Here is a 19284-nt window from a genome sequence, read left to right on the forward strand (position 1 = left end):
ATATGTCGCATCCTCTCCTGCCTCCCTCTGTTTCATCTTAGCTGTCTTATCCTCTTGTCAATATATTGCTAACTTTCCTGCATCTCTCTTGTCAGCTTGGCTGTCCTATCCTCTGGTCAATATGTCGCTTCTTCTCCTGCCTCGTTTTGTCTCAGTTTAGCTTTCCGGTTCTCTGGTCATTATGAAAATAAAGTAAATAATGTGCTTCTTGTTACCTATTGTAGTTAGGTTTTATCTATAAAAATAGTTATAGAATTAGTAGAAAAATATAGATAAAAATTTTATAATTCATCTTAAATGTTGTTAATCAAAATAACTTTAAAAAGTAGTAGTTATTTATTTATTAATTGTTCAGTATTTAGTACAACTTTATTGAAGGCACTTTAATTGTAATATTATATAATTGTCAATAATTGTAATGTTATGTAATTGTCAATATGTTGGCGGCAGTGGAGTTCTTAACGACAATGACAAACGTTCTTGCTATCGCAGTATCCACCGGAGTATCCATGTCCAATGCAGTGAGCAGCGCATGCGGCGTCTCCTACGAGCCAACCCAGGAGATCACAGCTAATACGAGGCTGTGGTTGTGGTGCACTGTCTCCTGTACAAGCAAGCAAAACAAATTCTTCAGTAAAAGGAAGGCAAAGAAAGACAACGTAATGAATAAATCACACAACAAAATAATAATAACAAGAGATATACGCTTATAGCAATCATCATATATGGAAACACCTTGGAGTTGGAAGTAGTCCTACATTTGATGTCTGGGTTGGCAACAGTCAGGTGATGTTAGAGCAAATTTCATTCGACGTCAGAAGCAGTAAAATTGCAGTGTGCAATGAACTCGGCAGACGATGATAATATAAAATGGCTTCTGGATTACCTTTCTGATTTCTAAGGAGATATATTTCATTAAATTAGTTTTCTGGGCTCTAAAATACACTGTAGAATGTACAAGCATGCCTTTTCACCGTTTTTCTATTTCCTTAATTTATTTTATTATTATTATTTTTTAATTATCTGCCAGCCATGAATTTTGGAAGTTGTTATTTTAACTGCACTTACAGGTACTCATTATGTTAATATGGATAATACATAATGTTTGCGATGTTAACATTTACAAAGCTTCCTACAATTATTAGACCAATGCATTAATTGAGACAGCAACACAGTCAGTCATACTGCTACAGGGCAAACTCAAAAGTCTAGTGTTGTCAAATCTGTAGATTAAAAAGTACTAAAACACGACTTGAACTAGTTTTGAAACTATTAATTTTACTAAAACTATTGCTCATTGTGAATAGAATACTTAATAAACTAAAGTTTTATTGTATTATATAAAACTAATAATTTGTGATTCAATATATTAAAATAAGAAAGTAGTTCGCATTCTTAAGAATTATTACATGAAAATAACTAAAATTAGTCGAAAAAAATAGTGTATCGCCCAATTTGAAATTTTGGTAGCAAGGACACTTTAAAAAAAACCCAATTCATTACTTGTACCCCAATCTGGCAACACTGTACGTAAATAAGAGGTATCCGTTAAAAAGAGATTACACAAATTTGGAGTTTTCTCAGTTCATGTAGTTATTGTATGCAGCCAAGGGCGCCCATCAAGGGGAAAAGGGGGCGCTCGCCCCCTAGAGGAGATTGTACTTCGGAATATCGAAAACTCAATAGAATTTTTAGAATAGTTACAGCAAAATTTGAGACTATATTTGAAATGTCGCTTTTTCTTGCCCCCCCCCCTGGAAACCACAACATGGGCGCCCTTGTATGCAGTATACAGTAAATGTATTAGTTAAAAATTTAAATACAGGCTAATATCAAAATCTATAGTCAGTGTTCAAATTAGAGGAGAATGAATGGCAGCACCCTATCTGTTAAGAAACAAAACTATTTCTAGGGGGAGGGCAAGGGCGCAAATCTGTCTTCAACATTGGGGGGAATGCTAAGACCGTTCATATACATTTTTTTTAAAGCGATGTTCAAAATGTTTATGAAATTGGAAAAGAATGTTGTGGAGAATCAGCGAAGCAGAGTTGTCTTGAACATTGGGAGGCGGGCAGATTTGAGGCTAAATCTGAGGGACATCAATTTTATCTCACTTTCCTTTATGGCAATCGGACACAAATCATCACATTTCTCCCCAAAAAAACACATTTCAAATTGGATTATTGGGGGTTACAGTTCCCCCAGTTCCAAGATTGGAGGGGACATAATCCCCCCTCATGTCCTGCAAAACAAAATGGTTGAGTAATAATTTTCCTCTCAAATAGAAGTAATACTTCGGTAAAAAGTTCCTCAATTCGTTATCTGACTGTATTAAAATGTAAATGAAATCTGTGAGTTTAACGGTCCACGATTATGACCTTTTAGAGTAAGAGAGACAATTATTAAAGTAAGTGAATCATGATGGAAGAACTAGCAGAATGATAATGTGGAAGGAAACGAAGTTATCCCGAAAAAACTTACAGACACAATGTTGCCCATCACAAACTTACTTCAGCGGGGATCGAACCAGGTACCTCACGCACCAACGGAAAGCGCTCTACCATTGAGCCAAAGTGCTCTTTAAGCTAAAGGAGACGTGCTAAACGAAACAGAAGGATAACGAAATCGTTATTAAAAAGAATAGAGCGGCTGAAAGGAAGAGAAAACTGAGAATTTCCACGTATATAATGCTGTTCAGTACAAAATTCATATAGGAAGTTCCAGTATTCAAGTAGGAGCTGTAAACACCACATTTTTTAAGTTCTTATGCACTCTACTCACAATATCATGAGCCTGTCCTATGAAAGGTCTACCTCTCTTGTTGCTGTGTTTAGAAACAAAATTCCTTAGAATGATATCCCTGCTCGTATTATGTTGCGGAAATTGAAGGAAAAGATTACAAGGGGCAAGCCACGCTTTACTGATGCTCGCGCATGCGCAGTTAAAGGTAGTTTACTAATTTGTTGACCTATAATTCTCTTCTTCGGAAAAAAAAGTTGGTTTATTTTAAAAGTTTTTTAAACCTGATTGTTTCCAGTCCTGGTCACAAAATGAAAACTTGGAAATGGCTAGCAGGAATAAATAAATTCTACAATATAATTAGTAGCTCTTATGAGTGAAGGAGGTGATCAGAAATGAATGGCGTGACACAATACGTAAAACTTTTCCCCTAAGCATGATTCGAACCCACGATAGAAGATCATGTGATCATCAGCCAAATGTTTCAGCCACTGACCACGCCAGCTGCCAATACTCTTGGAAAATACTCTGCCTAAATTTGATAGTCGTATAACATCCAACAGTGGTTCTCAGCCTTTTGAAGTCCAGAACTCTTTGTGGTCAAGTGGGTAATGCACGATCCTTCTGTGTACTTGGCCCCCAAATTGATTCCCAGTGGAAGTATTCCCGAGACAAAAGAAGAACAAACCAATGAAATGGTAATGAAGGTAGCGAAGGCAGCTTGAATAATAACAAAAAGTGAAGATATACAAAAATCCTATAGACTGCCCACATCAAGAAGAGACAAGCCAAAAATAATTATAGCTAAACTTTCTTCAAAAGTAATTAGGGACAACTGAATTCAGAAGTTTCGAGAAAAGAAGAGTTTATTAGCGTCAGAAGTCAAACCTGAGTTCCCGAACAATCGAGTTTTTGTTAATGAACAATTAACACCAAGCAATCGAAAAGTGCTATACGAAACAAAACAATTCGCCAGGAACAATGGTTTCCGATTTGTTTGGGTGCGTGATGGAAAAGTGCTTCTAAGGAAAGACGAAACATCCCGAGTGAAACATATTAAAAAGCTAGAAGATCTACAAAACATGCAAAACTAAGTGGCTCAACAGGACTGTCAACTTCACTCAAGATGGAACAGGTAATTAATGAAATTTTCTTATACCAAAATATAGACACTAACATCTGTAATAATATAGACTCTTTTAATGAATTATTTAGTGATAAAACAGGAATCACGATTATTCAATTGAATATTAGAAGTGTTAGAAAAAATTAGATGAATTTTTAGTATTGTTACAAAATATTGCTATAAATATAGATATAATTGTCTTAACAGAAATATGGAAAAATGAAGCAACTTGTAACATTAACATAAACGGATATCGCTGTTATTATACAAATAGGTCTTTAACACGTGCAGATGGAGTCATGATATTTGTAAACGAGCAAGTTGACATTGACAAGGTAACGGAACTGAATCTTGCTGACGCCACTGGAATGCGCTTACATTTTTAAATAATGCAGAACGTTGTAACATAATAGCTATATATCGCACTCCAAGTGGTGATGAGAAAGCATTTCTACAATCACTAAATGATGAGCTTAAAAATTCATCAACTTGCTCTTTGCTTTTAGGTTATGTCAATCTAGATATATTAACCCTTTCACTGTGGAAGGCGACGGAAAAAAAATTCCCTAACCTGCGAATGTCGATTATAGTCGACGTGTTAAAATTTGTCTGTATCTTGGGTTTGTCGATTGTAGTCGCCAAAGTTTTTCTGTGTGATTTCTATTGTTTATCGAAAACAATAGAACACAAACAAAAATGAACGGTACAACTTTGGCGACTACTCTCGACAAAGCCAAGATACGGACAAACAAAGTTTAACACGTCGACTATCGTCGACATTCGCATGTTAAGGAAATTTGGTTCTGTCGACAAAAGTCGACTTCCTCTGTGAAAGGGTTAAGTGACAAATACTGTGAAAATATAGACACGTATTTAAACTTATTATATAGTCATGGTTATGTTTCATGCATAAATAAACACACTAGAATTACAGAATATAGTAAGACTTGTATAGATCATATATTTTTGAAGTACCAAAGTCCACTGAATGTCACATCAGCTGTGTTGCAAACAAGTATAACTGGCCACTTTCTCACTAGTATAAATGTTCCCATTACAATGCATAAGAGGGAAAAAATATCATATGAAACAACAATTATAGGTTATACTTTATTAAATGAAGAATTGAAAAAATGTAACTGGAATCTGGTAATGCACAGTAATTGTGTTAATACTGCAACTTCAAATTTCATCCAAATAATGAAAAATTTTATAAGTAATTCACGTATTAACAATAAAAATAAAAAAGTAAGTAGTAAATATCGCAAAATAAAACCATGGATAACAAAAGGATTAGTCAACTCTGTAAGGGAAAGAGATAGATTAAGAATTTAGATAGATTTAAGAACGATTTAGAATTTAAGGTATATTACAGAAAGTATAGAAATAAACTTACACAATTAATAAAAGAAGTTTAAAATGACTACTATAGAAAACAATTACATTATGTAATAACAATATTAGTAAATTATGGAAGGTAATAACAGATATTATAGATAAAAATGACAAAAAGTATGTAGAAATAAATGAACTAAACACTAAAATGGTCTAGTAACGTTTGAACGTGATCCAATGTTAATAGTTGAAAGTTTTAATGAGCATTTTTCCAGTGTTGGCAAAAAAAAAAAAAAAAAAAAAATAGTTAACAAAGAGATTGATGATAAACTAAATTTGAATTTGAATTCCCAAACTAAAGTAGTAAACCCTATATTCTTCACTCCAATCACTGAACTGGAAATTGAACGCTTCATAAATGAATTATCACCAAAAACAACATCTGGTATAGTCGGATTATCAGCAAGTGTATTGAAACATACGAAATCAAATATATTAAAACCTTTGCAGTATATCTTTAACCTAAGCTTAGAAACAGGTGTATTTCCTGATGATTTTAAGATTGCTGTAATAAAACCTATATATATAAAAAGGCTCAAAGGATGACCCTAATAACTATAGACCTATATCAATCCTCAGTAACTGTGCTAAACTGTTAGAAAAATGTATGAAGAGAAGATTAGTTAATTTTCTTGAACAAAATAAATTCTTTTCTTCAAATCAATATGGATTTCAAAACGGTAAAAGTACAACAGATGCGGTATACAAATTAACAGAGATTGTTTGTAAAAATGTTGATAAAGCTGAAAAAGTAATTGCAGTTTTCCTAGACCTAGCTAAAGCATTCGACACAATATCACACAAAATTCTCTTAAATAAACTAGAAAGATGTGGAATATGGGGTATATCGCTATCTTGGTTTAATAGTTATTTGAAAGACAGAAAACAGGCTGTTCAAATAGGTAATTTTCAAAGCAATTATTTATATGTAAAACAAGAAGTCCCTCAAGGAACTGTATTAGGCCCAATATTATTTTTAATTTATATAAACGATTTGTGTAATTTAAAAATGGACGGGCATATACAATCATTTGCTGATGACACCTCACTTATATTTACTGGTAAAACATGGACAGGTGTATTCAAAAATACTGAAGCAGAAATGAAGAAAGTAAAACAATGGCTTGATAATCATCAGTTAGTATTAAATGCTGAAAAAACCAGGTATATAACGTTTTCACCAACTATAACAGGACAGCCAGAAAACATGTCACTAAAATTGCATTATTGTCAAAATACTGAAAAATGTAACTGTAGTCCTCTTATTAGTGAAAATAAAGTAAAATACTTAGGTATATTTATTGATAAGCATCTAAAATGGTCTTCTCATATTACACATATCGCCACGATACTAAGAAAATTATTATATAAATTTGTTCAATTACGAAACATTGTAAGCATAAAAATATTACGAACTGTATATTATGCTCTTGTAAATAGTATACTTACATATGGTATATTAATTTGGGGTGCTGCTTACCCTACTCATTTAAAACCTCTGATTGTTCAGCAAAATAATATTGTAAGAATATGTTTAAAAAGGGGACTTGAAAGTAGACTAAATAGACTCTATGACCAATTCTCAGTATTACCACTTTCAAAATTATATTTGCAGAAGGTATTAATATATGTTAAAAAGAACAGAAACAAATTGGAAGTAATAAAACATACGTATATAACCAGAAATGTGACAAACAAAAATTTAGAAATTAGAGCAACGAGTAAATCTATAACTCAATACCAAACATATTACAGAGCTCCGAAGATCTATAATGAACTCCCACTCCGAATCAAAGATGAAAGTAATTTCAAAACATATAAAAGGTTAATTTTGCAGTGGTTAAAAGAATTAAAAAGTGTTTAAAAAAAACTATTGTTAGCTAAAAGTAAGAATAAACCTCATATGTTACGATAATAAAATAAATAAAACACGAGAATCAGGCTCAGACACAAGCATTTGCTTATGTGAGCCATTTTCTATTTTTTTTATTGTTTGCATAAAAAAATACAAAAAAATTACAAAATACAAAAAATACAATATAGAAATAAGTGCATTGAATTAAGTTACCCGACACTGGGGGATAGACATGACTTCTGGAAGTCCGAAGTCCTGTCATCTCTGAATGCCGGGTACGTTAAACTCTACTAGTAAAGGGAATCTAGGAAGTCCGATTTCCTTTAGAGAAGTAATAGGACTTATAAGTAGAAAATTTACTTGTTAATTTCTGTAACAGTTATTTTTCTTATTCTTTTATTTTATTTTCATTAATATTTTGTATATTCTTACTTTATAATTTAATATGTTTATGCATTTTTTATGTATATTCATTAATATATTGGATACATCCAATATATTAATTTTCTTCTTTAAATAAATAAATAAATAAAGTAGTTATTTCGAATACAATTAAAGTACGGCTATTCACGGTGGTCCAGCGCGGACCGTAACCAAAGTATTACATTGAAACTTGGTAAATGTGCTAATGAGACGATGTGGAAGCGAGTTTCGTCGGAAAACTGTTAGTTTCACTTTCCTCCACCAAGGGAAAATATGGCGCTCTACATGTAATAAGCACGTGAAAATGGTCCTGAATGTATGGGTAAGACGATTATCTAGGTCAAAAAGGTCAAACTTGTGAGACAAACGTAATGCAACAAGATTAAGGGTAGATGATTGTAACAAAAGGTGCAAATGGAACAACTCTAGGAACAATATGAGGGTAACAAAAGGTGAAAATTTATTTCTATTTGATGGTAACAAAAGGTACAATGGAAATAATGTATTAACATTTACGGTTGCAGTGACCAAATAATACTCGATATGGCCACCAGACACATCGATGACACGCTGAATCCGCAAAATGGCGTGCGCAACAGTTTCTCGCAGTAGTTCCAACTGGAATTGTTCCGACATGTCGTTTTATTCTGTCCTTGAGATCCGTCAGCAAGTGAACATTTCCCTAGTAGACCCCAGCTTTCAGATAGCCCCACAGCCATAAGTCACACGGATTCAGATCGGGGATTTTGCTGGCCATCCATATGGAAAATCTCGGTAAATGATTCGATTAATAGTGAAGGTTTCATGAAGCTGACATGTGGATTACCCTATACCCGAAAGGTTTTCGTGTTCACTGTTCTACAATAAATGTGCCTCATCACTCCACAGTATACTCCACATGCTATTCACTTCCATCCGTGCCAAAAACCGAAGAGCAAACTCAAGGCGTTGCAGCGGGTCTTGGGGTTTCAGTTACTGTACTGTGTGAATCCTGTAAGGATATCAGTGTAAAATAGCCCTAAGAACTTTTCTCACTGCTGACCAATTCCCGTGAAACCGCCCGAGCACTGTCAGTGGAAAATGGAGACGTGCTGCGTGATCCACAACAGCCACAGCAACCTCGTGAACAACCTCCGTTGGAATGGGTCGTCTTCCTCTTCCTGGAGCCACACACAACTCACCTGTTATCTCCAATTTCAATACCATCTTCTTCAAACCATTTCTTGATAGCGGTCCTCTTCTTGTTCCTTTCAGAAGTAGATACTCCCTTGAGTGCTACATTGTGATTGCTCACGCTCTGACAGACCAATTTTACAAACATTGCATGGTCTCTATTAGCCATACTGCTCCTCACGCGATCGTGTGTATGACGTGTGAGCTCACGTGTGTTGTGACCTGTACAGCACCACATTTTCTCCCTGGTTGTGGAAAGTGGAACTAATATTTTTCAGCATATCTCGCTTCCGCATGCTCTTATTTTCATATTTACCAAATTTCAATATAATACGTTGATTACAACTCGCGCTAAACCATTGTGAATAGTGGCACTTTAATTGCAACACATTGTACTTGAGATCTAATATAAACATTAGGATCAATTTCGTGTCACCTGCGTTTAGAAAACAGAAGTAAACTTCAATCAGTTCATCAATGAAGGCCGGAGCCAAATGATACAGGGTGGTGCCGAGCCGATTGAGACATTTCAAACTTCAATATGTTGCAGGCGGGCGTAATATATTGGTGAGCGGATGGGAGTCGAAAGAGGAAAGAACGCCATGTTATATGGTCAGTCGCAATGGAACATTGCAGCACAGAACATCATGTTACCTCAATTCGTAGCTATTACGAAACTAAGTCTGCGCCAGAAGTGTGAAACTTTAATGTCGGTCGACTTGGTAAGGTTCCATCTCGGAATACCATATTGGTTTGGGTGAAAAAGTTTGAAGAGACTGGTGGTGTGTTGGCTGTGAAACATGGAGCTACAAGAATAGTGCAAACTCTCAGAACGTGGAGAGACCAACACTAAAGTTTCGTAAAATAATAATAATAATAATAATAATAATAATAATAATAATAATAATAATAATAATAATAATAATAATAATAATAATAATAATAATTTTAAAAATTGCACTTTTGGCACATACTTTCATATATAATAACTGCGAACTGAGGTAACACAATGGTCTGTGTTCCAATGGTTCTTTCCTTTTACAGTTTCCAACCCGCCAACTAATAAAAGTTATTACGCCTTCGCAATATTCTAGTTTGAAATGTGTCAGTCGGCTCGGCGCCACCCTGTAAAAAAGGGCCTCGAAGGGTACGAAATTTGGTGGACTCATGCATTAAATTCATACACTTAAAAGTGAACAAATACAATATATTAAAAAAAAAAAAAAAAAAAAAACTCGTGTAGCTGAAGAAGATCTCGAAAGTTTTGAGTGAAATTCAGTGAAAAAAAGTTCACCTATTCGATCCTATACCAAGAAGGTCCCCACTTTGATCCCAGTTCATGTCAGATTGTAGTATTCAGGAAACCATTTCCGTGTATTCTCGCCTGTTTTCTTTTGCGTTTTCCTACTTTTTTCTTATATAATTTATTTGCGTAAATATCCGTTTCTTTCAGCTTTAAGGTATTAATCGTTGGGCTCAGATCTTTTACGCCCTGTACACTATAGGTTAAAAGTCAATGTTAATTAAAAGCTCTGATTCTTTAATTGTGCTAATAATAAACACCAAAGCACTTCATATTCATTATCATGATTATTTATTTTCAAATACTTAAATTGAAATAATACGGTTTAATTTTCAGAATTTATATTTTTTTTATCACAGGATATTTAAATTATTTTATTACTGTTATTGTTACGACAGTATTTGAAAGTTAAAGAACATATTAATGTCGATTCATGGTCGGAAACAAGAAATATTAAATCAGAAATAATTATGTAATTATAACGTCAAAAGAAAGACTATTGTCCAGGAACTATTATATATAAAACAATTCTTCTCAGAGTATAAACACCTCATCCAGTTCCTTGCCAGATGGTAAATTCTGTAAATACTATGGATTCCTGAATGTATGTACTATATTTGTATGCTTAAATAAAGGTTTTATACGGTTTAATTAAATTGTTAATAAATTAATTGTTAATAAATCGTTCCAATTACATATCACTATAGAAATACATAAAGTGTTAATGCTCAAGTATAAATACGGTTACGGCTCTTAATTTATTTTCAAATACTTAAATTGAAATAATGCGGTTTAATTAAATTGTTAATAAATTAATTGCAATTAAATCGTTCCAAATACATATCACTATAGAAATACACAAAGTGTTAATGCTCAAATATAAGTATGGTTAATTTATTTTCAAAGAAGAATGAGAAGTAAATCTGTAAATAAAGAGAATGTAAGTTTAAATCAAAGTTCAAGTGTAGGTATGGGAATAAAGAAAAATGCTAGTAAATTGAATAATGGCTGCTATAATATTAAACCAGAGTTACTTTCTAATGCAAGAAAAAATGCTTTATTAGTTACAAGATTTAGCCCATCAACTTCCGTTGAGGATATTGAAGAAGTATTAAAGAAGCATGTAAAATCTGTCAAATGTTCTAAACTTAAAATTGAAAACGACTCCTACTCCTAATTTCATATTGAAGTCACAGAGTTTGATTATAATGCTATAAATGATCCAGAGATATCACCTAAAGATATTTTTTAGTTGGTTCGTTCTAGGGAAAACTAAAGAAATTAACTGTTACAAATAATATGGAAGAATTGAATGAAAGCACGGAGATTCGTCATGGAGAACATTGAGTTATGGTATCAAATCGTACGTGAATTACGAACTAAAATCAACAGTTTTATTGTTCTGTTGCAGACTGTGAATAGGATGTTTTTGCTGTCATTGAGACTTGGTTAAGTAACACTTATAATAATAATTATTACTTTCACGACGCCTACTCCTGCTTTAGATCGGAGACACATTATAAAACTCATATATGTGAGAGAGGTGTTGGTATTCTCTACGCAGTGAAGAAAAACAATAAATTAGTGAGGCGAACTGATTTCGAATTTTTTAGGAAAGTGTTTGTTTAGAATTTTCAAAAAAAGTTGAAAAAAACTCTTACTATTTTATGTATATTTTCATCCTAAATTGCGCCTTCAAGTATTTAGCAAATTTTTTAGGCCTTTTCGAATAGAATAAACATTTTACATGCTGACATTTCAATGGTTTTTGATTATAATGTATCAAAAATGGATTATACTACGAAACAATTCTTAACAGATATTCATTATTATTCTAAATGTAAAGCCAAAATTCTGTTATCATTCCTAGATTATCTTAATCTTAATGTAGAGTATAATGTGTCTGAGTTAGATTTGGTAATATCTAATTTTAATTTATGTACTTGTAAGAATGTCCAACGGATCGTCGTACCTGATTGCTTTTATTACCCTATCAAAATTAAGTTTCCTTTTAATTTTAATACTTCAATTGTTGTTAATCCTTCTAATTATGCCTTTCACAAGGGGGGCTACTTAACCCTGTATTGAGAACTTGCTGAAACTGATTGGACTAATATTTTGTTGTATTCAGATCTTAGTTCTGCAGTCATTGCCGTAGAAAATCTAATGAAATCCAATATAGATAAGAGTATACCTTTAAAAAGACCTAAATCTAGGAAATATTCTTCTTGGTATTCCGAATTTGATTTCATTAATCAAAGCCAAAGAAAACACTTACAAGAGATTTAAGCTCACTGACCTAAATGAAGCTTATAATGTATTTTCTCGTATACGTAAACATTTTAAATATAAGCATAAAGATAACCAAGAATGTTCTTCGGTTTTTGTGGAGGTCTGTGTTCAATTGATCCTCACACCGTGAATTGAATGTGAATGGAGATAAGGAGAAAGTCAGTTGTTGGTGTGGATATATCCAACATACTAGCTGGTTGTGGCAGTTCAGTTACACCGTAAATTTGTGTAAGGACAGAATGAACATGGGACCCCTACAGAGCGTCATAAGGCCGTGTATGCTATACGAGTTCAAACTGGCGTCAAACACCGCTGCAGCGAGGGGAAGATACGCCAGGCCTTTGGTGAGGATGTCGTGACTACGCGGACAGTCCTTTAACAAGTTTAAGGACGGTGACGAAACACTCGAAGACGCATCACGTGCTGGAAAACCAATACATGTACAGTCCGCAGCAAAAAAAAAAAAAAAAAACCTGCAACATAAGTATGTAAGTTTATTGTAAAACGACGAAGTCTTTTGTTCCAAAATAAATGTGCAGGGAAGGACGCTGAGGTTTCTCCTGGCGTGATTCGTGCACTTAGACGTTATGTTGATTCCCTGCGCTGTTAGGCGTAGTTTCACGATAAACTTACATGCTCATGTTGCAGGTTTTTTGCTGCGGACTGTACAAAATGAAGATCTTCAGGCAGCAATTGAGGAGAACAGTCGCCAGACATGTGAGGAACTGAGATTACAATTCGTGTAAGTGGAGAAACCATTCGGCAGTACCTCATCAACTTGAGAAACACTACAAGCAGGGATGAATTCAGGAGGTAGACCGGGGGGTCTCCTCCCCGAAGAAAATTTATCTCCTCCACGGAGAAACTCTCAAAATTTCAATCACAAAATGTAGAAATTACTTCACCCAATTACCTGGTTTTCTTTTCGTTCACATGCAGACGAAATCCGATCTATCAGTATATATATAAATGACGCAGACCCATTCTATACAAATATTAAACATGTAACATGTAATATAGAATGCCAAATACTCAATAGAACTTGTGTTCCTTAATGCTATGAGCGAGTTTGGGAGAACATGAAATTGTCAACTGCAGACGCGGATCTAGAAGATAAAAACTGGGGGAGGCAGCTAGACTTCAGATTATGATAGGTATATCATGAGTACACTTTCAAAAATATATAAACGATAGCTTAAATTATTTTTGTCACTCAAAAACTGGGAGGGCCTAGAGCCCCCCACGGCCCCGGTCTAGATCCACCACTGGTCAACTGTCAACTACTGGTATTTTAGTAGGCACTACCGATATACTCTTGCCCTATATTATATATTAGTAGGTAGCACTAGCAGAGATTAAGACAGGAAAGGAAAGATAGGAAAGATCTTTCGATCATTCCATATGATCTCTGTCAGCAGACTTCAGTTCTTTCTTGCATTATTTGAAATAGAGCAACTTAAATCCCATTTTTCGCATCAGAAGTGTGTTTCAGATTATTAAAGTCAACACACCTTTCTTTAACTACTGAAGTCAATTAGAGGGTGAGATTCAGGGGGCGTCGTTTAGAGGGATAAGGGAGGAGCAGTTGTCCCCCTGGATTTCAGATTTATAAAAATTATATCAATAGAATAGTCGTATATCAGTGAAAGATTGCGTTGTAGGTGACGAAGATTTCGTGAACAAAGTTATTGATGTGTATGCAGCGAAGAAGACAAAGACAAATATGCTTGATTTAGAATCAGAAGTGTGAGAAAGAATGAGAACTTTTTGTTAAAATATTTCTATGTATGTTTGTTCTAAAATCCTCTTTTACTAAACTTCTACATTAAGAACAAACAGTAATTACTATAAATATGAAATAAATAACAAAAATAGCAATTAAAGTTTAATCTAAAAAATATTTTTGTTAGTCTATAATTATTGAACTTTTAGATAAATTAAACGATTGTTTATTTTAATTATAATCTTTCATTGAATATATTTATCCTCAATTATAGTAGTCTGAATATTAGGTAAGATGGAATTGTTAAAAGACATTAGTACCTTGGAAAAAAGGAAAGGCATTGATTTGGGACTTCACATGTTCAGACACCTATGTCCCCTCCAACCTACAATATGCCTCAGTACATGCCAGACTCCCAGTTGCTCGAAGAGCTAAAGAAAAAAAGGAATAAATATAGCAATCTACTCGATAACTATTACTTTGTCGCAATAGCAATTGAGTCTCGCGGTTCTTGGGAAGAAGGAGGCCTCAAATTTATAAAATAAATCGACCACTGTCTATCAATTAAATCAGGAGATAATCGAGCAAAAAGTTTCCTGATTCAATACATAAGCATAACCATTCAACGTGGGAACGTGTCGGCTATGTCTTCCTTCTATAATTGCGGAGAAGGGAGGTTAGGAGTAAAAACAGACATCATTGGTGCGTCAATTTATGTAGCAACCGAGCAAGGAGTATGGAGAGACAGCTCACAGTCCATAAGTTTATATGAAAAATTACGGCATGAATGCTGTACCGTACGTCAAGACAGTGTGTAATGGCCTTTCCAACTTCTTGAAATTCCACATTTATAACGTCCACTACTTCTTCTTCTCCACCAACGATCTTGTTATGTTCTTTTCTATCTCCAATTATCTCATGCCGAAGTTCCAAGAACTTCTTATCGAGCTGTATGGTTAACAATGAGAACTTCTCATTAATTTTATTTCTTAAATATTGTTCAAAATCAATGTTGGTGCGTTTAAAATCACTCCTCATACCTTCCAAGAATTCTGAGGTTTTATCACTCTTAATAGTACTTTCTGTCTTCATTATTTTCATTAAGGTACCTCGGATCCTCATCTAATACTACTACCAACTGTATTGTTCATTATTCACTGAATATTGTCTTGACTGCGGCGTATTCTTCATCTGCACCTCAAAACGTCCTTTGTCAACGGTCGCCATTTTATGATATGCACCTTGTCACAAATACAGGTACATGTTCAATTATATAAAATTTGGAGGTTCGGTGCGCAAATGAAGGAACTCCCACAATGAAGAACGTAGGATCTCTCTCCCCATCAGCCATGCATAAAACTGGCCATTAATAATCAAGCTGTGCATTAAAGTCTATGAGACGTCAACTAGGTTAAGCAATATTTAAGAACAACGTATGAATATCTATATAATGTTTTAATTGAGATCAACTCTAAAACTGTGAACAGCCTTTTTTCAAATTACATGTTACATTTGGAACGTATTCATTACGTTTTATCTTCTTTATATTTGTATACAATTCTCATACTTCATCATATTATTTAAATCATACTTCATCATTTATTTCACATATCGTATTTCTTTGAGGGCTGTTTCATGAAACTAGAATTAAATTCTCACTAATATATGTATATAGACAATCAATACTAATATATAAACAAAATACTAACCTAGTTGCTCCAGCTCGAACTGATTTTACTTATTTAGTTTTCAGCTGATTATTAAATTTTAAATAGAGGCCTAAACATAAATACAATCATAGTTGGTTTTAGCTTTTGACATTGGATCCGAGGCTTTACTCGTCTACAGATACATATTTCTAGTATATCTATTGTCAATCAAAATCACAAATGTCTTCTTCACCATATTTGATAATATCAATTTCTTTTAATTTCGATTCGAAAAATGTTTTAATATTCTTTTAGATTTTAATTTAAAGATCATCTGATGCAGACCGGTATGCCTCTCACCATCTTCCAAGAATCGTGTAATGCGACTGTTCAGCTATAAAATAGCGGCGCATTACAAGTGACATAACATAACAGGTTGGAGCCTTTGAAAGCAGAAGATTTAGTATTACCTGCCAAACATTATGGGAACAAAGTACCGAAGAATATATATAATTACGGCTCCATATTCAGAGTATACACCTGCTCTAACACATTTCACTAGATATGGTATGTTTAATAGGTCTATGAGACTATTGGCTTATAAACAAGGAATGAGTTTGAGTGAATACACACTCACTGCTGGAATTGTGCAACAGGGAAGGAATAAGCTAACTGACTGCTACATAATTTCAAAACCAACAGAAGAATCAGTATTTAAGAAGTTAGGATTAATATACCTACCTCCAGAAGAAAGAGACCACTGATTGTACTAGCTTAGCTTTAATTTTAACTTATGTACATAATGTTTGATATGTTATTGTATTGTTCTGATTCTAATATTTAAAAATTGTAAGTTATATTAACTATATTAATTTTTAAAAATATTTCACTCGTAGTTTTTAAGAATGGAAAAGTTCATTGATGTTCGTGGGAAGTATTTTGGAAAATTGTAAAAGGCTTTATGTATAATAAAATTGTAAATTTTAGGTCTTTAAAATAGGAAAGCAATTATTAATAATTCATTTTCCGCCATTAATAAATTGCTAAATATGCTGCTTTCTTGCAAAAATACAGAAAAACTTCCCTCCCCCGAAGAGTTCACATTCCCCCCGGGTGAAAATGTCTGAATTCAACACTGACTACAAGTTGGGTCACTGGGTCCCACATGATTTGACTCCGGGTCAGAAAGCAACGCGTTCTTGCTGTCTCGTCTGAGGAAGGAGCCATTTCTGGACAGGGTATTGACATGTGATGAGAAGTGGTTCTCTGTTGTCATTGGTTAGTATCCCACGAACCGGTTCCAAAACAGCCGAAACCAGCACTACACCAGAAGATGATCCTTCTGGTGTTTGGTGAACTGTTCGCGGTATCGTGAATTGGGAACTGCTTCCAGCTGGTAGAGCATCAATGCAACTGTGTACTGTCAGCAGTTGAGGCGTGTTTAAGAAAAGCTCAAAACTGGAAGCCAGCACTTCTGAATAGCAAACGGGACAATCCTCCTATTACAGGACAACACGAAGCCCTACGTGGCTAAGATGACCCAGAATACTATTCTACACCTTGGATGGGAAACACTATTGCATCCGCCGTACTCCTCGGACATTGCACTGTCCGATTATCACCTGTTCCATTCTTTGGACAATCACCTTGGAGGATGCCAGTTTAAATCCCTAGTAGAGGTGCAAAATGCACTTGATACTTTCTTCGTTTCACGGCCCACCAAGTTCTATCGTGATGGAATCCATGGCCTTCTGGCAGAAGATCGTAGAAGAAGAAGATGCTGATGAGGATTATATTTGATAATCCAGGTACGTCTTAGGTGACATATCGATGTTCGAAGGTGGTAATTGAGAAAGCGGCAGAACTTGGTTATTTTTATAAAATACTACATTGGTCTAAAAATAATGCATTACCTTTAAATTGTCAGAAAACTTATTCAATGAGTTTTACGAACAAAATAAATCTAATCAACTTTACTTATGATGTAAATGATATTCCAATTAGAACTGTAGATACTATTAGACATTTAGGCATTGTTCTTAACAGTAAATTACTTTTTAAACAACATCCTGAGAATATAACTTCTAAAGCGAGAAAAAATCTTGGCACTCCGAAATGGATGTGCAAAGACTTTAATTCTGTCAAAATTTGCCTTATTTTCTATATTCTAATGTCAGAAGTTATTTGGATATTGCTCAAATATATAGAATATTGCTCTAATATCTAATATCTTGTAATGATTCAAAATCTTTTCCTCGCCTGGCTAAGTTGGAAATTCAAGTGTTATAAAGGTATATTTTTTGATGAAGTTAGATTATCATTGGGTATGTTGAATTTGCCCGAGAAAAGGATTATTGTTTATGTCAAAATGTTGCACCCAATTCTTCATAATAATTTGAATTTATTGTCAATTGAAACACTGCGTATCACTAGCTATCATACAAGAAATCCCAAAATTCTAGAGCTATTCACTGGCTTAATGATGTACCCAAAACTCTGTCAACGACCAATGATCTTGCTAATATTATTGACATTTTTGAACAAAATTTCAGTATTATTCAAAGGTATTTGTATATTTATTTTATAAGCAGCTGAGAGTATTACCTTCTTTTTTCTCTTTTATATAAGTAGATGATTTGTTTTACATATGATTTCTGTATTCTTTTGTGCATGTGTTGATTGTATTTAATTTTACATTATGTTTATTTTTACCATTTGTATGTTTTTATTTTTACTCTACGGGAATTGTAATTGAACAGATAAGTCTGTAATTTCCAGTTTAATAAAGAAAATAATAATAATAATAATAATAATAATAATAATAATAATAATTATTATTATTATTATTATTATTATTATTATTATTATTATTATTATTATTATTATTATTATTATTATTATTATTATTATTATTATTATTATATGGGTAGATGTTCCTAGATTAGATGACTGAATCTAAAGTAGTACTGGATAATATTTACCTGTTTCTTCAGCAGGAGCTGCCAATGCAGCAGCAATAATCAACAAGAAAAATGTAAGAACTCGAAGTGACATGTTGATGAAAGTCTTCTACAGTAGTACCAGTTACTGGGAATCTGTTCCTCTTTCTGTTACTGAAGTCGAATTTTTGTACCTTATATATAGACACACCCATAATACGACTTGTACTGAACAAATGTACTATGATCCCATTATGTGCTAACTTTTCAAAGAATTGTCAGAATTATTTGGTGCAAAAAGACTGTGTACACAGTATTTATTTCTAATATCGGTAGATTTCTATTGATAGGAAATAAAAACATATTTTTATCACCATGTGTTACGTTACATTCAAACCATTGTCAGCTTTGTTTCTTCGTACCACCTGATATCATTTTTTTTTCTTTTGATTAAGAAAAAGAAAGAAGAAACAACGTATGAGGAAAACTCTTCCGAATTGTACTACTTCCAAGATCATATTATCTGTCGTTCAATGTACTTCAAATAGAAAAAAAATCTCTGTAAAGCTGTTAACACATAGATTTCATTGGTGCAGTATTTCTTTACATTCACTGATAATACTATTTGGTATCAATTTTGATATTCACTTGCCTTATTTTCACTTAC

The 19284-nt window shown here is 33.6% G+C and overlaps 1 protein-coding gene across 1 annotated transcript; it reads right to left on the minus strand.

Annotated features, from left to right (window-relative positions):
- Positions 1–317: 317 nt before the first annotated feature.
- LOC145670823 (defensin, isoforms B and C-like) lies at positions 318–18910 on the minus strand. The gene is made up of 2 exons (XM_081739538.1): positions 18660–18910; positions 318–604 (listed from the first exon to the last, which is right to left on the minus strand). The coding sequence occupies exons 1-2, from the start codon at positions 18730–18732 to the stop codon at positions 459–461; spliced, it is 219 nt and encodes a 72-aa protein (XP_081595664.1). The 5' UTR covers positions 18733–18910; the 3' UTR covers positions 318–458.
- Positions 18911–19284: the final 374 nt, after the last annotated feature.

Source organism: Thermobia domestica, chromosome 2 (genome assembly GCF_964235325.1).
Source record: "Thermobia domestica chromosome 2, izTheDome1.hap1.1, whole genome shotgun sequence".
Classification (NCBI taxonomy): domain Eukaryota; kingdom Metazoa; phylum Arthropoda; class Insecta; order Zygentoma; family Lepismatidae; genus Thermobia; species Thermobia domestica.